Source organism: Squalius cephalus, assembly GCF_949319135.1.
Source record: "Squalius cephalus genome assembly, chromosome: 4".
In the NCBI taxonomy this organism is placed as follows: domain Eukaryota; kingdom Metazoa; phylum Chordata; class Actinopteri; order Cypriniformes; family Leuciscidae; genus Squalius; species Squalius cephalus.
In genome coordinates, this window is record NC_137125.1 from 54,030,504 (window position 1) to 54,056,581 (window position 26,078).

Here is a 26,078-nt window from a genome sequence, read left to right on the forward strand (position 1 = left end):
ATAACCAAAGGAATCGTAACCATGTGCGCATGCGCAGGCGCGTGCTCGTCGCGGCCGCTGCGGGTTTTGCGCACACGCCGCACAGGGACGCGACGCGACAGTTGCGGAGGAATCCATAGCAACGGCGGATAAACATGAGTTACTACAGCAGGTAAGACACAGATGGAAACATTTCTCAGAAATGATCCAGAACTGACGTCCGTTTTGGGACAGAGGTGTGCGCGTGCATGTGTGATTTATCGTGTCTTTCGTAACTTTGGTGTGTTTTTTGTCGGTGGGATCCTGTTGCGTTTCGAGCGCGCGCTGTAACATCAGCCATCAAGCTAAAAACACACAACAACACACACGGGTTTAGAACAAAACACACACAAACCTGAATTAAACTGCTGGATTTATGAACAGAAGAGAAGGAGAATAAAGCAGGAGAGTGTGAATGAATGCGGTCGGGGGTGTAACGGTTGAGAAGCAGTTAGCTGGATGATGATAGCAGATGAACATCACAGTCTAGAAATGTGATGTTCAGCTACTCGTCTGTAAATCACACAAAACGCCTCGTTGATGAGTTTATAATTATGAATTTGATCAATCTCACAGTGACTGAATGGATCTAATTCATTAGTCGCTCGAAAGCGTTACCGACCGTTGTGGTTTCACGTTTCTGATATAGTCATGTGATGTAATATGTACGTCATTACTATATTGAAATGACATCATAATATAGCTGGAGAAGACTGGATTCTTTAAACATTTTTATATAGTCACATCATTAATATTTTTGACATTGTTACATTATTGTCAAGACAATAAACCACCTGTAATTTGTTATTTTAACTGTAAAGTATGTATTTGTTGTGCTTCCTTACATTTGCACTAATTTAAATAAAATCTATTGTGTCCAAATAGGACATCATAGTACAAAAATACTAGAATTTGAGGGTGGAAATCGTTTCGTAGTTGTTTTTGTAATAAGATCACATTACAAAAGTAGTCTTTATTTTCTTTTATTCAATATATAGGTTCTTGATTTTATTTTTCCGTTTGATTTTTATGTGAATTGACAGATTCACCAATAGAAACGTTCCCATAGGCTAAATATAGTTGAATATGTTTCCATGAGCTGTGATTATTACTAGAGCTAATCTAATAAAATGTACACAATATTTGATTTAATTTCACAACTTAAAATATTGTATAGATATTAAGTACTGTATATAGTGCTGTCAAATCGATTAATCGCATATAAAAGTTTGTGTGTGTGTGTATATATACACACACACACATATATATCTACACACACACACACACACACACATATATATCTATATATATATACAACCCCAAATCAGAAAAAGTTGGGACACTGTACAAATTGTGAATAAAAACAGAATGCAATGATGTGGAAGTTTCAAATTGCAATATTTTATTCAAAATACAACATAGATGACATATCAAATGTTTAAACTGAGAAAATTTATCATTTTAAGGGAAAAATAAGTTGATTTAAAATTTCATGGCATCAACACATCTCAAAAAAGTTGGGACAAGGCCATGTTTCCCACTGTGTGGCATCCCCTCTTCTTTTTATAACAGTCTGGGGACTGAGGAGACAAGTTAGGAATAGGAATGTTGTCCCATTCTTGTCTAATACAGGCTTCTAGTTGCTCAACTATGATGCAAATCATAACTCTTTATGATGCACCAAATGTTTCTATGGGTGAAAGATCTGGACTGCAGGCTGGCCATTTCAGTATCCGGATCCTTCTACGCAGCCATGATATTGTAATTGATGCAGTATATGGTCTGGCATTGTCATGTTGGAAAATGCAAGGTCTTCCCTGAAAGAGACGACGTCTGGATGGGAGCATAATGTTGTTCTAGAACTTGGATATACCTTTCAGCATTGATGGTGCCTTTCCAGATGTGTAAGCTGCCCATGCCACACGCACTCATGCAACCCCATACCATCAGAGATGCAGGCTTCTGAACTGAGCGCTGATAACAACTTGGGTTGTCCTTGTCCTCTTTAGTCTGGATGACATGGCGTCCCAGTTTTCCAAAAAGAACTTCAAATTTTGATTCGTCTGACCACAGAACAGTTTTCCACTTTGCCACAGTCCATTTTTAATGAGCCTTGGCCCAGAGAAAACGCCTGCGCTTCTAGATCCTGTTTAGATATGGCTTCTTTTTTGACCTATAGAGTTTTAGCTGGCAACGGCGGCTGGCACGGTGGATTGTGTTCACCGACAATGTTTTCTGGAAGTATTCCTGAGCCCATGTTGTGATTTCCATTACAGTAGCATTCCTGTATGTGATGCAGTGCCGTCTAAGGGCCCGAAGATCACGGGCATCCAGTATGGTTTTCCGGCCTTGACCCTTACGCACAGAGATTTTCCAGATTCTCTGAATCTTTGGATGATATTATGCACTGTAGATGATGATAACTTCAAACTCTTTGCGATTTTTCTCTGAGAAACTCCTTTCTGATATTGCTCCACTATTTTTCGCGGCAGCATTGGGGGAATTGGTGATCCTCTGCCCATCTTGACTTCTGAGAGACACTGCCACTCTGAGAGGCTCTTTTTATACCCAATCATGTTGCCATTTGACCTAATAAGTTGCAAATTGGTCCTCCAGCTGTTCCTTATATGCACATTTAACTTATTGCAACCTGTCCCAACTTTTTTGGAATGTGTAGCTCTCATGAAATCCAAAATGAGCCAATATTTGGCATGACATTTCAAAATGTCTCACTTTCAACATTTGATATGTTATCTATATTCTATTGTGAATAAAATATAAGTTTAAGAGATTTGTAAATTATTCCATTCCTTTTTTACTCACAATTTGTACAGTGTCCCAACTTTTTCTGATTTGGGGTTGTATGTTAAATGCAAGGATTTGACAGTCCTAATTTCAAAATCTGTTTATATATTGATACTTATATATTTTCAGAAGGGTGAATTAATTCTGTCCTATTGGACAAACTCTGGAGTCCTTCTGTTCGTACTGTTCTGTTGTTCACACTGGTCATATGAAGGAAGGGATTGATTAGACAGTCTCCCATTATAATCAGTGTAGTGGATGAATCTGTTCTGACAGCGGTGTTGACTCTCTCCCGAGTCCAGTGTGTTGACGAGACTAAGATCTCTTTCAACATCTGCTCTCAGTTTCTTTGTGTATGTTTTGTCCTCCAAACACAACCAGCTTCATCCCATCAGAAGCACACTCCGTCCTTTCCCATGATGCCTTGGGCTGGAATTCGGGGAGGTTTCGCCTGATGCACGAGGACAGGAAGTGGTTTGGCTTTTGTTTAACACACAGCCTTCTTCTGAGAACAGCTGATGTAGTTTTACATCTCTGATAACGACAGACCAGCTTCCACGTTGGCTTCTGCTGTGTGTTCGGCTCCTGATTGAGTCTGCACGTTTTCTTCAAGGTCTCTCGGCCTCGGATTGGATGGACTGGTTTCTAGTAGAGCTGCAGGATTAATCGTTAAAAGATTGTGATCTCGATTCATACACCCATGCAATATTATTCCTATATGACAGCGATTCAGCTCTATGTCTATTAAACCTTCGACAAGTACGATCACACTGATTCAGATCTGTGTTCTGAGCCAGAGAGAGCAACAGCTTCACTAACAGTCTTTTCAACATCACAGTATCATTATTTCCATCTTATAATCATTCAAGTTATCACTGAAGTACTGGGATAAAAGTTTATAGTTTAAATAAATGTAAGTTTAAGTTTATTAAGTTTTAAGTTTAAATTGATTAATTCATTCAAGAGATTTGATTCATCCAGCAATGAAACAAGTATTTATGAGTGAGTCATTGAATCATTCATTCAAGATATTTGATTCACCCAGTAATGAAACAAGTGAAGTCTTTAGGAGTGAGTCATTGAATCATTCATTCAAGATATTTGATTCACCCAGTAATGAAACAAGTGAAGTCTTTATGAGTGAGTCATTGAATCATTCATTCAAGAGATTTGATTCACCCAGTAATGAAACAAGTGAAGTCTTTATGAGTGAGTCATTGAATCATTCATTCAAGAGTTTCGTTGAAAAACGCTGATTCATCCAGTAATGATGAAACAAGTGAAGTCTTTATGAGTGAGTCCTTGAATCATTCATTCAAACTGATAAAAAATAAAAATGAATTAAATATTTTTTTTACATATTCTGCAGCAATTAAACATTTTTTCAGAACGTCTAGTAAATTACATGTTATTTAGTTTAGTTGTCTATTCAGAATCGTGGGAGACTCGTGATCTCTCGTGGGTTATTATAAGCAACAGCACAAACACAGAGTGCATTAGGTTTGTGTGTGTGTGTGTGTTTGCACGTGTGTCTCCTAGATCTTTCTGAACGCAGCTGGCCTGGATTCACATGTTGGAGTGTGTGTTTTCAAGGAGTTTCTTCACAAAACCAGAAAATAGTCCATCCACTCACAGACCTGATGAATGTGTCTGAGAGTAATTATTGTGCAATTATGGTCTGTTTCGGTGGCCATTAGATGAATGTGGAAGAAGTACAGCCTGAGATTGGCATCATTATCAGAGCCGTGAGAGGAAACGACACGTTACTGATGAGACGATTGCGGTGTGCGTTTACATTTATAATCATTTACATAGCAGACGTTTGCTTGCAAAACTGATTTACTCAACAAGCCTGGGCTTTCTCTACTTATTCAAAGGGTTCATAGTGTTAAAAGAACAAACTTTCCTTCCAGAACTTCCTCAAAACTTCCTCCTGAGTTCAAGCAGCAGAAACATCTTGTTTACATGAACACATTCACATTATTATTAAAGATTTTTATACATTATTCATGAATTTTTTTTTCTTAAATATTGTAGTTGAATGTTTGTCTATAATGTTTGCCAAAACAAAATGGAATGTTTCCTTAACGTTCGTATAACCAAGAAAAAACGTTTTACAAACAGATAAAAATGCTTTTTAGGAATAATGGTCGCCATCCCACTTCCCAGCTAATAGAAATACTCGAAGAATTTTTGGTAACATTCCCATTAAGTTACGAAAATCTTATTTCTGAATGTTCAATTATAAATTATATTTTATTATATTTATATTAGAAAATGTACAAAAAAAACATTTTCTAATATAAACACAATAAAATATAATTTATAAAATTGACATTTTGAACATTCAGAAATAAGATTTTCTTTCCATTTTATAATTTTGCAAACATTATGGAAATGTTACTTTTAAATGTTCTCTGAACATTCCGAAACGGAACTCAGACGAAATCAGTTCCAAACATGATGTATAAATAATGTTTTTGTGCTTTGAGAACATTATTAAAGACCAGATAACTTTGAATGAGCATTGTTGGAAGAACATTTGCTCGTAACTTTGAGAGAGCGTTCCCTGTTCGCTGTGAAACACATGTGCAGTCGTGTGTGTAGTGTCGTTTTAAACTGAAGGTTTCACACTTCAGTGGCCTCTCGGTTCCTCTCGGTTCCTCCCGCTCACCAAATGCTACTTTTCAAAGGGTGTCTGTGGGGTGTTGTTGCCATAGTAACCAGCATCATCCCAGAGGCCTCACCTGTGGCCGTCATGCGTGTGTGTGTGTGTGTTCCCACATGACCTGCACGAGGTAGAGACCACGAAACACAGACACACACTCACACACACACTCGACATGGAGACGGTGAAGAGCTCTTCTCAGCCCACTTACAGCCGCTGGTCATACAGGTACACACACACACACACACACACATATACTTAATGTGAACGGAGGTTTACTGTTTAAAGGACACGGGTGAGTTTCTCAGTTTGTGTGTGTGTGTGTGTGTGCTCTGGATTCACATGAGGACAGTCGCTCTGTTGTGTGTTTGTGAGGTGTGTTTGCGGTCATTAAGATGTGTTTAGTTTCCTGAATGACGCACAATATTGACATTTACTGTGTAATGAAGAATAGAGTAACAGTCGATGGATGGACAGATGCAGGGTCGATCAGCCACCAGAAACACTGAGGGGAACTTCTGCAGTGATTGATTCATAAAATATTATATTTGGTCCAGATAGATAGACAAACAGATGGATGAATGGATGGATAGATAGATAAATGGATGGATGATATGGAAAGATAGATGTATAGATGGATGAATGGATGGATGACATAGGCTATATATAGATAGATGGATGATATGGATAGATGGATGGATGTATAGATATATAGTAGATAGATAGATGGATGGATGGATGTATAGATAGATGGATGATATGGATAGATTGATGGATGTATAGATATATAGATAGATGAATGGATGGATGGATGAATGGATGGATGGATGGAGATGATGATCTGGGTTTTGTTGATGGTGTTTCTGCTCCTCTGAGATCTTCAGATCCACTGAGAGCTGAAGTTTCCACTCATCACTCACAACACGTCATCTTTCTTTCTTTCTTTCTTTCTTTCTTTCTTTCTTTCTTTCTTTCTTAATTTCTTTCTTAATTTCTTTCTTTCAGCATCTGTTAGAATGTGTGTGTGTGTGTCACCACAAGTTGTCGTGTTGATGGTGGTAACCATGGTTACACAGGTGTCTCATCAGAACGCTTGTGTGTCGTCTTACCTCGGTCACACACCGTGAGCATGAAACATTCATTCAGGTGTGTGTTCAGACTGCTCATCTTCATCACTGCTCCTCACGGACTCTTTCTCCTTTCTCTTGTGTTTCCCTCCTCTGTACGGCTGTGATCGTCATGGATACAAAGACCCTCCAGTTCCACCAGCTTCGCGTCCACCGCCACGACCAGGTACAACACACACACTATAATCACACACTACTTTTTACTTTGGTCCTGGTAGTGTGTTGTAGGAAGTTGGCAGTGCATTTTGTAGTGCAGTTTCTACAGTGTTCTGATTGGTTTAAGCATGTTGCTATGCGGTTGCTAAGGTGTAGTGGGTGGTCGCTAGGTCGTTGCTATGTGGCTGCTTTCCTGCCTCAAGTTAACCCTTAAATTCATGAATATTTCGCCAAACATTATTACATATTCGGTCTTTAGTGACCGGATCTATATCTAATGCGGATGGATCTCTTAACTGCTGCAATAACAATTTCTAAAGAATAAATAAATTAAGCACATTTTGTTAATTTCACAATTAATTCCACCACAAATAAATAATTTTACACTCAAATTATAATTTTTTTTATGTGAACAAAAATACTAGTTTCATATTTCTTTTTAACACAGGTTTGAAATGTTTCTCCAGTCTCTGCGTGTGTGTGTGGGTGTGTGTGTATTTTTAGATGTATACATGTGAGGATGTTTGTGAGAAATTGATTTTCTTTCGTTTGGGTGTCTCTCGGTTGCCTAGCAACACAATGACTGATACACGAATGATGGCAACACACACTCAAGTTTTAGTCTGGACGCTCATAGCCATCTTTCAACATGTCAGATTGTGTATTTTAGCATTAGATTCAGCCTTTGGTGATTATAGTGACCTTATCTACTGAATGAGAGGATATAAGTGTGTATATGAAATGATATAGGTGTGTTTTAAATGGGTTTAAATGGGTTATTGTGTTTCAGTACGCTGGAGGACGACAGTCTGAACCTCAGACAGCAGAAACTGGAGAAACAGGTGAGACACATTTACACACAATTAAAACAACAATACACACTTCAAAACACAAATACACACTTCAAAACAAAAATGCTGTGCATTATAAAAACACAATAAAACACATCAAAACACAATAATACACAACAATGTGCATCAAAACACAATAAACCACGCATCAAAACACAATAATACACAAATCACACATGCCAGAACACAAAAATACATATTAAAAACACAATAAAACACACTAAATAACATAAACAATAAAACAAAATAATACGCAGTAACACACAAAAACACACACCAAAACACACTAATACACAATAATGTGTCAAAACACATTAAATAGGGTACTATGAAATCTGTTTAATTTTTTCCTAAATTCTGTTTTATTTTTTTCCGTTTCTGGATTCAGTTTTTTCCCCCCATTTTAAGTTTTCTGAATTCCATTTAAATGGTTTAATAAAATTGTAATAATTAAAAAGCATATATAATTAATTATGTAATGTATTACGTGTACAACATGTACAACAAAATGTATTACGTTTTTTTTTTTATTTGATTTCTATTAAATGTATTTTTTTTTTTTTTTAGAAATTCTGTGTTGTGTATTTTAATTTTTCTGGTAATCACATGAAGGCATAAAACATTAATTTAATGTATCTTTTAATCATATGACATTTAACAAACTTGTTTTGTCAAACAAAGTGCTGCACAACAGAGCTTTACTGTTCAAATTAAAACATTGAAGAAAAATTGATTATTTCTTTAAAAAGAAAGTTTTAATAGTAATTTATTGTTGTTAGTATTTCTATTATTATTACATTGAGACGTAGCTAGATTCTGTTACAATTTCTTCAAGTTAAACCAAACTTTTATTTTGTCGTGAAGACCTTTGAGTTTCTGTGTGTTTATGATATGAGGATAGTTTTTCTCAAATGAAACGGTAAAATGCTCACGAAGTGACTCTGGAGCTGAAGTTCATGCATTCATGTCCTCATATAGTGAGGTGACGGAGGCTGAAAACACTGCAAGCGTCATGCACGTTTCAATGTGTGTGTGTGTGTGTGTATGTCTACGCCATTCATTTACACAGAAACACGCAGAACATGCAGGATTCATGTTTTTTTGCTGTTTAATATTCACAGACACTGGTCTATATCAGGATTTGATTTAAGTTTACTGACCTGCTTTTTATTTATTCATCAAGAATTTGACAAATTGCGCGAAATTCCGCGTTATACAGTAAATTCCGTTTTTATGACTGGATTCCGCGATTCCTTCCACGTTTTCTGCATCCCAGATATCACAGGGCCCTGAACAAAACACAATAATACATAAGAATGTGTGTCAAAACACAATAAAATACAAAAAAAAACAATAAAACAACATAATACACAAAAACACGACAAAACACAATAATACACAATAACATACGTTAAAACAAAAACACACACACAATAAAACACAAACATGCATTTAAAAAAAATAACACATTAAAACAATAAATTTCAATAACACCTGAGTTTGGGTCTCAGCTCGCGGACCTTTCCCGATCCGGTCCCTCACTTCCCACCTACTCTAAACTGTCCTATCATTATAAAGGCAAAAATCTGCAAAAAATAAAATAAAAACCTCACTTCAGTAGTTCTTGAGTACTCAATGAGAGACGCTATAGTATAAAAGTTTATATTTGAGAGGTTTTCTGGTGTAAAACAGTTTCTGTGGTTTCCTGCGCTGCCCTTGATATACCATACTCTTCTTCTCTCAAACTCTCATTCGTGTGTCAGCCCTCATTTCTCTTCCTGTCGGCATGTGTTCTCATCTCATCCCTGTTCTCTTTCACACACTCGTCGCCTCTGCTGTCGTAAGGATGATTCTAGCGAGAGTCCGTCAACTTCTTTCCGTGAGTGTTTGGTTTCTGAGAAAGGACTGTGTGTTTACTGCAAACATCATTCTGATGCTTGTCTGTGTTTATAGTTTACTTCCTGTGCTCTTAATGTTTTTATCTCAGATTATCTTTACTTTACTTTACTCTGTCAAACATTTGAACACTCCTTCTTACTCGTCCCTATGACTGCTTTCACATTTTATAATCATATTAAAGCATCAAAAATATTGTAGCTTAAAATGCTTATATTTAAAAAAAGAACAGTATCAATTATATACTATTATAGTATTTATCAATATTTTGAATTAGCTTTTTTTTGTTGACATTGTCAGTTTTCATTTTAGTTTATGTTTTATTTTTATTTTTTATGTGTTTTTGTCATTTGGTAACTTAAACTCTCATTTGTTAACATTAGTTAATGCATTAACTTACATGAACTAAAAATGGGCAATATATTTTTTACAGCATTTATTAATCTTTGTTAATATTAATCAGAGATACAGTGTGAATTGTTTGTTCATGTTAGTTCACCGTACATTTACTAATGTTAACAGATCAAATAAATATATAAAAAATGTTGAAATTAACACACATTCGAAATAAATACTGTAGAAGTATTGTTCATAGTTAGTTCATGTAATCACTCGTTCCGAACCTGTAAGACTTTCGTTCATCTTTGAAACACAAATGAAGATATTTTATTGAAATCTGATAAGAAATGTTCTGTCCCTCCATTGACAGGCTACGCAACTACCACTTTGATGCTTCAAAAAGTTCATAAAGAGATTGTAAAGTTAATTGAGTGGTTTAGTCCAAATTTTTTGAAGAGACACGATCGCTTTATATGCTGAACAGATTAAAGTGAGTGTTTTATCTGTGTGTGTGTGTGTGTGTGTGTAGAGGGCGCTGCTGGAGCAGAAGCAGCGACGGAAACGCCAGGAGCCGCTGATGGTCCAGCCGAACCCTGAGGGGCGTCCTCGGCGTTCACGACCCCGTCGCAGTGAAGAACAAGCGCTTCTCGTCGAGTCACATGTCAGCACGGGCAGTGACATCATCCTAGATGGTGAGGTCATCACACGCGACCTTTGAGAGCTCAATCACGACACTCCTCACTGTGCTTTTTATGAGGCTTTATGAGGTCTTCAGTGAACAATAAGCCCCGCCTTCTTAGATTTGATTGATTTGCTTCATCTCAGTGATTCAGACATTAACGAGCCCTGTTAGACCGGTGAGTCAAGAATATTAAATATTAGGCGGACAATTTGGACATTTCTAATTATTTGGGGGGACTTCTGTCTCAGCTACGACACGAAAGCCACATTTTCAAATGTATCCACTCGGCAGAGTATCTTCAATAAGCTCCGGTGTCCCAGGACACATTTTGTTTGTCTCGGTGCGAAGGCGACAGAAGGCATAACTTAAAGGGTTAGTTCACCCAAAAATGAAAATTCTGTCAGTAATTACATTAATTACAGTAAATACACTCATGTTGTTCCGAACCTGTAATGCCTGGTTGAGATTACACGATTTTTTTGTCTGTTGCGATAGTCACTGTGTCAGATTACACGATTTTGACTCCTAAAATCTTGTCGTGTCGTAGACAAGAAACATGTCAGACTACTACACGTTTCTTTCCAACCACACGCACACATTCACTCGCACATATACCTACGCACTCTCTCACACACACACGCCGGTTTCAGAATTGGTGATGGCGGTTATGACGTGAGTCAAATGTGACGGTTCGTAAGGGGGGGGGGGGGGGTGGCATTTTATAAAATAAAATTAATATTTGTGTAGTGTTCAATGTTATCGATAGAGATACGCGGATGGGGTATTATTATCGAGAATACTTTTTGTGCGCAAAACCCCCCAAAATAACGACTTTATTCAACTCTTCATTTTAGTGTAGTGGGCGGAGGCTCGCTATTAGCCAGCATCACACGCATCACACACATGACCAGCGTCGGCCAATAGTGAGCCTCCGTTCTGACGTACAACCCAGAAGCGCTGCGCTGTTACACTGCATGAACTCACTCAGAGGAACACAGAAGAAGAAGATCTATAGTTGAATAAAGTCGGTATTTTTGTTTGTTTTTTCACATTTTATAATCATATTAAAGCATCAAAAATATTGTAGCTTAAAATGCTTATATTTAAAAAAAGAACAGTATCAATTATATACTATTATAGTATTTATCAATATTTAGAATTAGCTTTTTTTTTGTTGACATTGTCAGTTTTCATTTTAGTTTGTTTTATTTTTATTTTTTATGTGTTTTTGTCATTTGGTAACTTAAACTCTCATTTGTTAACATTAGTTAATGCATTAACTTACATGAACTAAAAATGAGCAATATATTTTTTTACAGCATTTATTAATCTTCTTTGTTAATATTAATCAAAGATACAGTGTTCATTGTTTGTTCATGTTAGTTCACCGTACATTTACTAATGTAATCTCGTCGCTTGATTAACTTAAGGTTGAGCCACTGTAGTCTCTTGGACTATTTTAACGATGTCTTTGCTAACTTTTCTGTGATGGCAGATCTCGATTACCTAGAAGCCTATGAAGGAGTGAGACAGCTCTCAGATCTCATCAAAAATATGAACGAAAGTCTGATGGGGTTGGAACAACATGAGGGAGAGTAATTACTGACAGAGTTTTCTTTTTTGGGTGAACTAACCCTATAATCTGGATGAATGAAGATGCAGCCTTATTCACTCCCGTCTCCCCCTCCTGTGTTTTGCTTCAATGTCATTTGTTGAACAGTTTTTGCTTCTGTTATCTGTTTCTCAGGACTCATATCTGTTGTGTGTCCTTCACTCTCTCTGGGAAGGTTTTGTGGAGTCTGAAAATTAAATGACAGGCTTTTATTCTGCACCTGCCAAGTAGATCTGGAAAAATCTCGTGCTTTGATTTGCATTTAGTGTGATCTCACGTGTGTGTTTGTCCGTCAGGCATCGACGGGCCGGCGGCGCTGCTGGGATCCGAGGCTCCGGATCTGGGAAGTAAGATCCAGGTTCTGTCGGTCAGTCAGACACAACAGTCCTCGCCGCCCACCGCAGAAGAGCCAGAGACCGACGCCGACACCGACACACTGCTGGAGCCCAAGACTGACATACACACACTGCTGCAGAGACGAGGTAAGACACACACGCTCACTTAGGCCTTGTTTACACTGTCAGTGAAATGTGACCCAATTCTGATTTTTCGCTCACATGTGACACAGATCGGATGTGTTCTATGACAGTGTAAACAGGAAAAAAACGCATGCATTCGGATATTTCCAGATCGGGTTCAGGCCTCATTCATATGTGGAAATAAATCAGATATAAATCAGATGTGTGCCAATGTGACTGTCATGTAAACAGGCAGATCGGATTTCCTGAGGCTTTAGGCGACGTCTCCGCGGTTTAATGACGAGAGAAACCCCGACGCGCTTCTGCAAAGGGACGGATGTCCCCATGAAACGTCTCGTCGTAGGAAAGGAATGTGGACAAACGTTGACACAACATATCGAAGGCTGGCTTGCTCATCCTAAAATTTCGGACCCACTGCTCTTAAAGCCCGCCACAATCTGCTCCCACCAGTCCTGAGATCTCTCTCGCACACAATAACTGAAGCATATGTGCAATGATGGCACTTTTCGTCCTCCTCTGCCTCATAATCATGGTGATATTTGGTGAACTTCGCATATATCGCAGAGCTAGCATCAAGCATATTTTGCGTTCGTCCATCTGTGCAAGATGGGCATCAAGACCTGCAGTGTAAACGTGGCCTTAGATATCAGGGGGCGATCAAAATGCTTTTGCTTCTCTTTTCAGTATGTGTACGGCACACTTGCTTGAGACGTGTGATACGTCATGAGGAAGTGTTACTAGTTTCTGATTTGGCGGACAGCTTGTTTCTGATGTCGACACAATGTAAAGTACTTGCTGAGCCACATAGAGCAGCGGTTCCCAAACTGGGGTGCGCAGACTGACCAGCGGGGGTGCCCGAGAGAGTCTTTGTAATGGCGGAAAATTTGTCTGTTACAGTTTTTGGTTACACTTTATTTTAAGGTGTCATTGTTACAGTGTAATTATACACTCACCTAAAGGATCATTAGGAACACCTGTTCAATTTCTCATTAATGCAATTATCTAATCAACCAATCACATGGCAGTTGCTTCAATGCATTTAGGGGTGTGGTCCTGGTCAAGACAATCTCCTGAACTCCAAACTGAATGTCAGAATGGGAAAGAAAGGGGATTTAAGCAATTTTGAGCGTGGCATGGTTGTTGGTGCCAGACGGGCCGGTCTGAGTATTTCACAATCTGCTCAGTTACTGGGATTTTCACGCACAACCATTTCTAGGGTTTACAAAGAATGGTGTGAAAAGGGAAAAAACATCCAGTATGCGGCAGTCCTGTGGGTGAAAATGCCTTGTTGATGCTAGAGGTCAGAGGAGAATGGGCCGACTGATTCAAGCTGATAGAAGAGCAACTTTGACTGAAATAACCACTCGTTACAACCGAGGTATGCAGCAAAGCATTTGTGAAGCCACAACACGCACAACCTTGAGGCGGATGGGCTACAACAGCAGAAGACCCCACCGGGTACCACTCATCTCCACTACAAGGAAAAGAGGCTACAATTTGCACGAGCTCACCAAAATTGGACAGTTGAAGACTGGAAAAATGTTGCCTGGTCTGATGTGTCTTGATTTCTGTTGAGACATTCAGATGGTAGAGTCAGAATTTGGCGTAAACAGAATGAGAACATGGATCCATCATGTCTTGTTACCACTGTGCAGGCTGGTGGTGGTGGTGTAATGGTGTGGGGGATGTTTTCTTGGCACACTTTAGGCCCCTTAGTGCCAATTGGGCATCGTTTAAATGCCACGGCCTACCTGAGCATTGTTTCTGACCATGTCCATCCCTTTATGACCACCATGTACCCATCCTCTGATGGCTACTTCCAGCAGGATAATGCACCATGTCACAAAGCTCGAATCATTTCAAATTGGTTTCTTGAACATGACAATGAGTTCACTGTACTAAAATGGCCCCCACAGTCACCAGATCACAACCCAATAGAGCATCTTTGGGATGTGGTGGAACGGGAGCTTCGTGCCCTGGATGTGCATCCCACAAATCTCCATCAACTGCAAGATGCTATCCTATCAATATGGGCCAACATTTCTGAAGAATGCTTTCAGCACCTTGTTGAATCAATGCCACGTAGAATTAAGGCAGTTCTGAAGGCGAAAGGGGGTCAAACACAGTATTAGTATGGTGTTCCTAATAATCCTTTAGGTGAGTGTATATTTAAGTACTGAGTAATATTAAGTAACTACATGTGCTTACTATAGGGTTAGGGTAGGATTAGGGTTTGGTTGAGGGTTAGTAACAGTAATTTACTGTTATTATTATGGTAAGTAAATGTAACATATGTAACAAGGACACTGTAAAATAAAGTGTTACCACATCTAATTTAACTTGGGTAAACTTCACATGTCAAAGTTTTATTGAGAAATATAATTTCACATTACAAGCAAGCGGCAACCTCCCCGTCTCTCTCTTGAAACCAACACGGAAGTGAGTTAAACTGCAATTCGTTGACTGGCCGCTTGAGGCTGTTGTCAGAAGTGAGTCAAATCTGTATCTCCCTCATGTTAAAATGACCAACTTTACAGCAGAAAAAAACATGTTTACAGCCTGGTTCTGTCTGTGGCTTTGGTCTATACAGCTAATTTTGCCCTTCATGACAACTGTGAGGGGGGTGAATTTTTTTATAACTCTTCCGTTTAGTTGATTAATATTTAAAGTTCTGCAAGGGTGTGGCCACTTGAGTGACAGGTGGATTGCCGCTGATGTCAATGCTAGCCGTTTGTCTGCTGTTACTAGCCGTCAGTTCACCTCAGCAAATTTTAGCTGCTGAACTTGCCACCTCTGCTGTGTTTTGTGCTTTTTTCGGGATTATTTCATACAATTTAAAACACCCATTACTTCGCCCACGGCTTTGGGTTCCGTCGTTGTCGTCGAGTATCATTCGAGAGAACAACCAGCGCTGTATTTCAGTTGTTTTCCTCTGTGAACATGCACTAATGGATGTCTGACAATTTCGTTGCTTTTTGGAGTTATCAGATTTAAAAACGTCAATAAAGGCTCGTTCGTTCTGCTCTCCCGGAACAGATAGATTATAATATGCTTATGTACCGTCAGATGAAATCCTGCAGGCGTCGGCGCTTTCTCCGTCCATGCAATAACGTTAAATGCACATCCTAGAATGTGCGCGGATTTTCTAGCGCATTTACTTGAACTTCATAGGCAATATATCTATGGAGAGGTGGCCAAAATCAGAATTTAAAATGGACTGAATAAGCTCTCTACGAACTTGACGAGCGATGCCGCGCTGACGGACCATAGACTAAAAAAGAGTGACTGACATGTATGCACATAAATCACTGTCTCACACACACACTCTCAGAGTAATATTAAGTTACTGCATAATGCATTTTCAACTAGCAGAATAGTACAGAATCACGATACACAGTCTCACTTGTAGCCATGTCTTTTAACTATTATAATATTTCGAAGGGCAAAAATAGGAACTTTTAATTGAGCTCCTCAGCTCCACTCACGCCCCGCCTCTTTGCCCATTTTCTGTTATCCGGGAGTGACGCAAGGCCAAGATGGCAACGGCCGGCTCCGCCTACTTTAGGCTTCAAAAATGCTCTTCAGAAACCTACGGGTGACGTCACGGACACTACGTCCATATTTTTTTACAGTCTATGATTACAAGCTGTAAATTACTCATTTAATTTTACAAGCACGTCTGTGTCACAATAGCCCCGCCCATTTCATATTAGGCGCTAAGTGATAATTCATTAGATTTTTTTTGACTTGCTACATTCATCAAAATGACGGATTTCTGGCTTCAGCAATGATGGAGGATCCAGGATTGTCAAAGCTAGCACTTAAAGCAAATGCTCTTTCCAACCACAGATTTATGTGAGGCTTTTCTGCACTGACATTGTCGAAAACCAAACATCGACAAAGACTAGTAGATGCCGAGAATGATTCAGAGTAAAACTGTCATCCATTACCCAGAATTCTGATGAGATCTGTGTGCAAACATGCAGGCCCATCCGTCTCACTGAAAAAGGGTAGGAAGCAATAGTAATGTTTTTTATTTATAACTGTTTTCTATTATACAGTGAATATTTCTATTTAGTTCTTGTGGTTAAAAAAGTGATGTTTGACTGGAGGAAGGTGGTGGGGGGGCTCGACGGGTGTCAAAGGGGTGCATGCTGCAAAAAGTTTGGGAACCACTGACGTAGAGAAAAACGATGATTGGTCGGTGTGGTGTTTGTCCCGCCCCTCCTCCACTGTGATTGGACAGCTGGGTAAAAAGTGACAGTGATGAGCGCTGACAGTGATAAAGCCTGTTTAAATACACAGCGCTCACATTGAAAACTATTTAATAAATATGCTGGCCATAGGAGAAAACGCTTTGGTGAACACAAAAAAAGTAATTTTTTACAATAAAAAAAAAAAAAAGATTTATATTATTTATATGCTGTTTTTAAAACATGTCCCTTCAGGGGTTCCATACAAAAGAACACAGATATAAAGAATCAGAACATTCTTAGATGCCTTTCAGTCCAGATTGAAATGTAAAAATGTTTTTTTTTAAAAAGAGTAAAAAAACAATTAAGTATTTATCTAAACAATTCATAACAAGGTATCTAGAATCTGTTATTTTATTTTTATTATAGTTTTATTAATATTTTGTATTCATATTTGTATATTTTTAGTTTTCATGTTAATTTTACTTTTTTCTGTAATTAAAATGGTGCTTTTGTCATTTTTTTATATTGCTATTTAATTTATTTTTTATTTTCATTTCAGTTGTAGTTGTTATTTTCAGTTAATCAGTTTAATGCCACTGCAACATTTCTATTTTTCGTTTAGTTTAGGGTTTTCAACTAACATTTATATTTTGAGCTTTCTTTTAATGAACAGAAATGAACTAGAATTATTCACAGTATTTTATAATTCCCACGATGACGATGTTCATTACCGTGATATACACCGGACACTCGCATGTTTCTATTGGGGACATTTTTAAAAATGTCAAGAATAGCACACACACTCAGGATGGTGAAGTGTGTGTGTGTGTCTCAGGAGATGGTGTGTAAATGGCAGATCTTCGGCTGTTGTTTCTCATCTCGAGCTCTTTAAACTCTCAGGACTGTCTGGCAGTATGAACTACGATGAGGCCAGCGAGGATGATGATGATGAAGCCGAAGAGCGAAGCCGATCGCTTTCTCCGAACACAGAGAGCACGCGCCCTGCGTCGGCCTCCAGCACGAAATCCACCACGGTGAGAGCCACACACACACACACACACGGACACACACGGACACACAGTCACACCATTAGCTGAGCACTTTTTTCCCAGCTAAAATCTCATTCGGTATAGGATTCTTCCATAACAAACTGTGGGAGTAGCAAACTCTTTCTGTAATAATTCTAATAACTTGTTAATTTACAAAAAATAAGTTATATTACAATATAAGATTAGATTAAAATAAAACTTTTATTTCAAATTATTTGATTAAAATAAATACATTTTTAAATGTTATTTAAATAAGTAATAAAAATTTTATAAAATAAACAAATATTGAAATTAGATTAAAATATATAAATACTAATAATTAGATTAAGATAAATAAATAATTAGATTAAGATAAATAAATAATTTGGATTAAACTAAATAAATAATTAATGAAAAAATCAATTAAAATGAACAAATATATAATAAAACAGTAGGTTAAAAAACATGAGAACATTTGATTAAAATAAATACATAATAGAACTTTTATTTAAAAAAATAATTTTAATAAAATAAATTAAATGTTATATAAATAAGCAATAAAAATAGAATCAAATAAAAAAATGTGTTTAAAACATATAAATACTAATAATTAGATTAAAATAAATAAATAATTTAGATTAAAGTAAATAAATAAATAATGAAAAAATAAATTAAAACAAAGAAATAAATAAACAGTAGGTTAAAAAGCATGAGAACATTTGATTAAAATAATACATAATAGAACTTTTATTAAAAAATAAATAAATATTTGATTAAAATAAATAAAATGTGATGTAATAAAAATGTAAAAAAAGTAATAAAAAATACTAAAAATGTGTTTAAAATATAGAAACACTGATAATTAGATTAAAAATAAATAAATGAACAAAACGCCTTAATAAAGGTGTATAGTATCAATATTGCTTTGTCTTTGTCTCGAGCTTTGTCCCTGTAATGATTAATTATATGAATAGTAATAGGATGGAGTAATGGGTTTATTATAATATTTCAGTGGTTAGTGTTTTTTATAGTGTTGTCTATAGTGTGATATATGTATGAGAAACAGCCTGAACTTGTTCACTGAAATCCAATTTACCCATGGGTATAGAATAAAGGAACTTGAACCTGAACATGAAGCATTTTGCTCTCAAATGATGGATTTTCCTCACTGATTCATGTCAAGTCAAGTCACCTTCATTTATACAGTGCTTTTAACAATATAGATATAAAACTGTTTCAAAGCAGCTTTACAGTGATAATAGGAGATTACAGTAACAGAGATTGTTTTGGCTTTACAGCAGCTCTAGAATAAAGTTATTATCCAGCTAAAGTTAGTTGTGATTGATTGATTCACTTCCGTTGCAAAGATCATTAACCGCTAACACAACAGAAAACCGTGTTAAATGTGTCTCTCTCCCGGCCGTCAGGAGTGCATCCCGGTGAGTTCTCCGTCGGCTGAGGGCTCCTCCATCGAGGTGGATAATCTGGAGGAGTTCGTGCTCCGTCCGGCTCCGCGGGGAGTCACGCTCAAGTGTCGCATCTCACGGGATAAGAAGGGCATGGACCGCGGACTCTACCCAACGTACTTCATGCACCTGGAGAGAGAGGACGGCAAGAAGGTGACCGTCTCAACACACTTCTGCTCACGTTTTCTCTAAACTTTTCCTATCTAAACTCAGATTTTTGTATTTATTTACTTTATTATTTAAATCATTTTTTATTATTTACTTATTTATTTTTATTACATTTTTATATATTTTTTTATTTCAATTTATTATTTTTTAATTTCAATCTATTTTTAGTATTTTGATACAATTTACATTTTTTGCATTATTTAAAATAATATATATTATTACGTTATTTTTACATTGTTTTTTCAATAATATTTTTTTATTTGTTCATTTAATCATTTCAATAAATGTTTTATTATTTATTTATTTTAATCAAAAATTTTATTAATACATTTAAATACATTTAAAATTGTATTTATATTCATTTATTTTAATCAAATTTTTAATATTTTATTTATTTATTGTAATCCAATTTTTATAGTTTATTTATTAATCTAATTCTTATTAATAGTGGAAATAATAGTCTGTGGTAACAAATGCTGTTAAAAGATCTATTGAACAGGAAACATCCATAATCTGTCTCTCTTTCATCAGGTGTTTTTATTGGCTGGACGCAAGAGGAAAAAGAGCAAGACATCAAACTATCTGATCTCTGTGGACGCCACAGATCTGTCCCGTGAGGGCGAGAGCTTCATAGGAAAACTGAGGTATTAACTCGTCACGTCTCAGGTGATTATTTGATCACAAGTGTCATCCATCCAAATGAGGTTTGAGGGATCGGATCATATTTAGCTCTGTGAACTCACGATCGGATCATCCGTTGATGGATGTTTCCTGTTCAATAGATCTTTTGTTACCGCAGAAAATAATTTCCACTAATAACAAGAATTAGATAAATAAATAATAAACTATAAAAATGGGATTACAAGAAATAAATAAAATATAAAAAAATTCATTAAAATATATGAATAAATCAAAATTTAAATTTATTTAAATGTATTAATACATTTTTTGATTAAAATAAATAAATAATACAAAATTGATTGAAATTATTAAATTAACAAATATATTTTTTTTTATTGAAAAACAATGTAATTTTTTATAAATGTAATAAAAAACAAAACATAAATTTAAAATAATGCAATAAATGTAAATTGTATCAAAATACTAAAAATATATTTAATAAAATAAAATAATTTGAAATAAATGTAAAAATTATAAAATGGAATAGAAATAAATAAGTAAAAAAAAAAAAGATTTAACTAATAAAATAAAACAGTAAATACATTTAAAAAATGGATAGGAAAAGTTTAGAGAAAACAGTCTACAGTGTAAAAAAAATAAAAAAAATAAAAAAATAGATTAAAATAAATAAACTAAATCATAAAAATCGGATTAAAATAAATAAATAAATACAAAAAATTGGATTAACTTAAGGAAATAATACAGCTAATAGGAATTGAATGTGATAGGAACGAAATATTTTACAAATTTTTTATATAAATTTTTCACAGTAAAAATGTGGTCTTTATACATGCCTTTAAGACGTTAGGATTGCGGTCCACCGCACGAGGATGATCCATGGCATCTGAAAGATTGAAAACCCCTGAGTTAGACATTTGTCCTTAGTAACACAAGTGCTGTAATAAAATGACATGTTTCACGCGTGTGCAGGTCTAATATGATGGGAACCAAGTTTACGGTGTACGATAACGGCACGAACCCTTCGAAAAGTCCCGGAGCGCTGCTAGAGGAGACCAACACACGACAGGAGCTCGCCGCCATCTGCTACGTGAGTGTGTGTGTGTGTGTGTGTGTGTGTGTGTGTTCCCATGTGTTCACACACTTCTTATTGTTGTGTGCTGTTCTTAAAGTACTTGAATTTGACTTTTTGGCATTTAAGTCCTGGAAAACCTTTGAAACAACAGCCATATTTACGAAGAGAAGTGCTTGAAAAGTGCTTGACTTATTTAAATACAATATATATGAAATGTAATATTTTTGAAAAAACACAAATACGATCTTTTCACACAACATTAACACCGCAGCCCATGTGCTAAACGCCCATCAGAACTTTTCTCACCAACATTATAATATAAAATATTATTTATTGAACAATAACAGCCATTATAAACGTTGCATTTAATATATTATTACATATATTGTAAGTTGTATTTTGGATTCCTTATATCTGTAATTTGAGTTTCCTTAAAAAATACTAAAGATATTGTTCGAATAAGTGCGATCTCTGATTGTAGTCCTTGAAAACCAAAAAGTAGTGCTTGAAAAGTCCTTGAAAGTCATTTTACAGTTTCTATTCGAACCCTGTGTGTGTGTGTGTGTGTGTGTGTGTGTGTGTGTGTGTGTGTGTGTGTGTTTTAGGAGACTAATGTTCTGGGCTTCAAAGGGCCGCGGAAGATGACTGTGATCATTCCTGGCATGAACATGAGTTTCGAACGGGTCCCGGTTCGGCCCCCTTGTGTGAGTGTTTCTGCTGACAGCTGTCAATCATAGATGGTCATTATGAGCGCAGACTGCGAGTGATGCATGAATGTGTGTGTGTGTTTCAGGAGCAGGAGTCTCTGCTGAGTAAATGGCAGAATCATTCACTGGACAATCTGATCGAGCTGCACAATAAAGCGCCGGTGTGGAACGACGACACTCAGTCATACGTGCTAAACTTCCACGGCAGAGTCACTCAGGCGTCCGTCAAGAACTTTCAGATCGTCCACGACAATGACCGTGAGTTACATGAGTCCATAACTAATCTGTTAAAGTCCCTCTGTGGTGAAAATCAAGCATTTAATGTTGTTAATACATCTATGTGGCGTTTTTAATAAGACAAACCATGTCGACACCATTGCTGAGTATTTTCTTCTAAAAGGGGTCATATAATGGCACATGCACTTTTACAAGTTGATGGTACTGAAATGTGTGTTGGCAGTGCCTGTACACAATAGGGGTGTGCAAAGCAGCCGGTATTTGTATCTGTATTTGTATTTGTTGAGGGGGGAAAAGTATTTGTATTTGTATTTGTATTCGAGTAAAATTCAAAATAGGTGTAAAAATCCAGTTTTTTTGCGTTACACTTCTAATTCACGTTATAGTGTAAGTATTCTTTAATTATATCCATTATAATAATTATGGATATGCAATATTGGTTGATGTTTTTCCATAAATCCAGCAATGAACATGTAACAAGGAACGTCATTGAAAAGAAAATAACATAACAGCCATTACCTACGTTAACGTTACTCTGTCAACAGCCTATTGTCTAAATTACAGAGCTAACAGAGCTACTAGTGTTGTCACGGTACCAAAATTTCAGTATTCGGTACCAATACCAGTGAAAATCCACGGTTCTCGGTAACAATTTCGGTACCAAAGCTTAATTTAGATTAAATTTATATATATTAAAGTGTATATCACGGTACAAAGATGGAAACTGTAGTATTAAAAACACTTTACAATAAGATTCAATTTGTTAGATAACATTAGATAAAATGACCTAACAATAAACAATAGTTATATACTGTCGCAATTATTCTCCTTGGGGTTCATTTAAAAATACATTTTTAAAATCAAAAGTTAACATTATTTAATGCACAATGAATGAAGTGAACAAACATGACCAATCAAGTGTTTGTATTAAATAACATTCACAAACATTAATTAATGTTGTAAAAATATATTGTTCACTCAATGTGTTGATGTTAGATGCGCATTAAGTAATGTTAATGAATGGTATCTTATTGTAGTGTTACCAAACTATACAGGAGATAAAACGTGTTTTATTTGACTTGGCTGTACTTTTATTTAATCCAAAACTGCATTCATATTTAATTTTAAAAGGACTTTTTAAGAGTTATCCAGCCAAGAATAAGCCTAGCACTGCTTTTCTGACGGACTGATATTAATGACGGCTTTTTATTTCATTTCTCATCTCCATAAATATATCTAAAGCTAATGCAAGGGCTAGAAATCAATTAATTCTTTGCTGATACTTCCTCGTCATCATGAAGAGCGCAGTTCGCACCGCGTCTGTCGTTGCTATGCAACCAACATAGGCGCGCCTGGAAAAACAAGCTTGCCGCGCGCCTACATTTGAAATCTGCATGCACAAAAAACGTGCTATGTGAACGACCCCTTATGGCAACGTGACATTAGCCTAATCCAAAATATTTCCATATGTGTCATTTCCTCCTTTCTTATCAACAAGTGGATTTACAGCCGGAGGAAACGCATAAAGTATAAAGTTTTTCTTGTTCCCGAATACAAATATTTTTTAAGTATTTGTTCGAAATAAGTATTCGTAAAAAACACATTATTTGTGCCTTTCCGAATACCGTATTCGGGTTCGGCTCCACCCCTAGTACACAACCATCATAAAATGATAAAAATCCATCCAGTGTTTTTTTTTTTTTTAATCTCCTTCCCGTCTCAAATCAAGCCGTTCGACCGTGTGACGTCACAAGATCGGACGCCCCTCCCATGATTGTTAATTGACAGCAGCGTTTCAACACAGACCTGCCCTCGCTCGTAAGCGAGCTGTCATCATAGTCCGCGCGGACATTGTTGATACGCTGGAGCAGAATGGCGTCTAAGCGATTGTGGTGTTCTTGGGTGTAATAACGAACACAGCATCATTCTGATGCTCCTAAATCCGAACCGCTGAAGACGCAGTGGCTGAGTTTGTTTTCGAAGGGAATATTCCCCACGATCAACGTCAATGCTTTCATGTTTGCGCGAATCATTTCTTACCAAACGAGTGTCAGTATAAAGCTGGTTTTGCTAAGAAGCTGCTCCTGAAAAAGTGCTTCAGCCCTGACAGTTGTACCTAGCACTGCATAGATAACGTTACGCATCACTGTCAAGCCTGCATTTACCGAAAAAAAGTTTTTCATCAATCTGTCAATGAACTAACGTATACATCAGTAAACACATAGCGTTCGTATCTCACTACTCTACCCTGCCAGTACGTACAAAGATAGAGCAAAGTGACATTACGTTAACCAACCATTCAGAAGCGTCCTGTTCGAGCCTTAATTGTCGAACTTCTTCGGGCCCGTCATCTTGTTCCGGGTTCAAATTGATACGGTTGCACAAATGTGTCCACAGAGACTCCCGCTGCCATTCTTTCTCCAAAATATACCCTCAACTGTTGTCAAGGCAACACTCCACCTGTGTTGTCAAAACCACAGAGCAGAGGGGCGGGGCGAGCAAAGCTCATTATCATTTAAAGACACATGCACTTAAACGGCATGCTGAAAACAGAGCTGTTTTTCACCAGGTAAAATTAGTGTTTTCTTACAATACTAATGAGAATTTTTAATTAAAGTATATTACAAACTTTTCATTTAGACCCTAAAGAATCATATTAACTTGTACAAAAATGTCATTATATGACCCCTTTAAAACTGCAGTGAACCAAAGACGGTCTCAAAAACACGGTTTGAAATCACTGGTGTTTCTGACGTCACAAACTAGGCCTACCTTGTAACCAATCAGATCAACGTGTGATCGTCAACCAGTGGATCTCTGAGCTAAGTGAGTGAGTGAGTGGAGGCGGGGCTCATTTGCATATTCATAGAATCCCGTATACTAAATGAGGCACGAATTATATTCAAGCTATTTTAAGGCATGAAGGAAAAAACACGTTTGTCATGTTGCTGATCAAAGATGAGTTTAAGGGATAAAATGATTGACGACAGAGGGACTTTACCAGGTAACGATAATACCCCTGCTCTTCATATAATGGACTTTCCAGGAAGGTTCGTCAAGCCTAACATTCAAGGTCTGTCTGCGCTGTTGTGATTGTGTTGGTGTGTTTTCAGCGGATTACATCGTGATGCAGTTTGGCCGTGTGGCGGAGGACATCTTTACTCTGGACTTTAACTACCCCATGTGCGCCCTGCAGGCGTTTGCTATCGGCCTGTCCAGCTTCGACAGCAAACTGGCCTGCGAGTGAATCTGTGACACGACACACTCCAACCTCTTCCACTCAGGACACTAAAGCACAGTCGTCTCGTTACGCCCGAGGACGAGGGTTTGTGCTCCACCGAAATAGATCAGAAATTAATTCACTTTTGTAAATGAAACACTTCAACTCATTTAAACATTCGTGAGTTATTTACCGGCTTTCTCTTTTCCGAAAAGAGAAGATGCGTGGGATTTATGCTTTAATTGGACCAATAGAAAAGACACTGTGGGATATTGTGCAACGGAGAGATTTTTATGATATTTTCTGTGATGTTATGAAAGTGATGGATTTGAGAAGGACGTCTATAGGGAGAATCTCTTCACTTTAAAATGAAAATTAAGTCATAATTTACTCACCCTGGTGTTGTTCTAATGCCGTTTGCTCTTCTTTCTTTTTTGGACCAGGAAAGGAGGAATGTTAAAAAATGTCCCGCTCTTGTGTTTCCATATAATGGCAGTGAATAGCGACCAGCATCACGCTTTAAAAGAGCTTCACAGGAAGGTCCCGTGTCGTAAGTGTTCTGGGGGTTTACGATAGGCTTTGGTAAAAAAACAACAACGAGATTTAATGTATTATTTAAAGAAAATGTCCTGCTCACGACTGAGCGTTCATGAGACTCTATTAGCGCCGCAGTTCACACAGAAAAACACACAAGTTGTGAGAAATCAAG

At 37.0% G+C, this 26,078-nt stretch overlaps 1 protein-coding gene across 2 annotated transcripts; it reads left to right on the forward strand.

The window, feature by feature from the left end:
* tulp3 (TUB like protein 3) lies at positions 1 to 25,406 on the forward strand. Of its 2 annotated transcripts, XM_079870111.1 has the most exons (12): positions 1 to 151; positions 6,743 to 6,784; positions 7,565 to 7,616; positions 10,390 to 10,552; positions 12,451 to 12,636; positions 17,730 to 17,863; positions 19,285 to 19,476; positions 20,023 to 20,135; positions 21,103 to 21,220; positions 21,811 to 21,909; positions 21,999 to 22,170; positions 25,263 to 25,406. In XM_079870111.1, exons 1-12 carry the CDS (start codon positions 135 to 137, stop codon positions 25,394 to 25,396), a joined length of 1,422 nt encoding a protein of 473 aa, XP_079726237.1. In that variant the 5' UTR covers positions 1 to 134; the 3' UTR covers positions 25,397 to 25,406. The 2 variants fall into 2 exon arrangements, with proteins under 2 accessions (XP_079726237.1, XP_079726238.1); XM_079870112.1 differs by lacking the exons at positions 1 to 151; positions 6,743 to 6,784; positions 7,565 to 7,616 and adding an exon at positions 8,119 to 9,504.
* Positions 25,407 to 26,078: the final 672 nt, after the last annotated feature.

Coding starts and splice junctions, on each gene's coding strand:
- tulp3 (XM_079870111.1), top strand. Junction 7,617..10,389: donor AGCAGAAACTGGAGAAACAG/GTGAGACACATT, acceptor GTGTGTGTGTAG/AGGGCGCTGCTGGAGCAGAA. Junction 10,553..12,450: donor CAGTGACATCATCCTAGATG/GTGAGGTCATCA, acceptor TTTGTCCGTCAG/GCATCGACGGGCCGGCGGCG.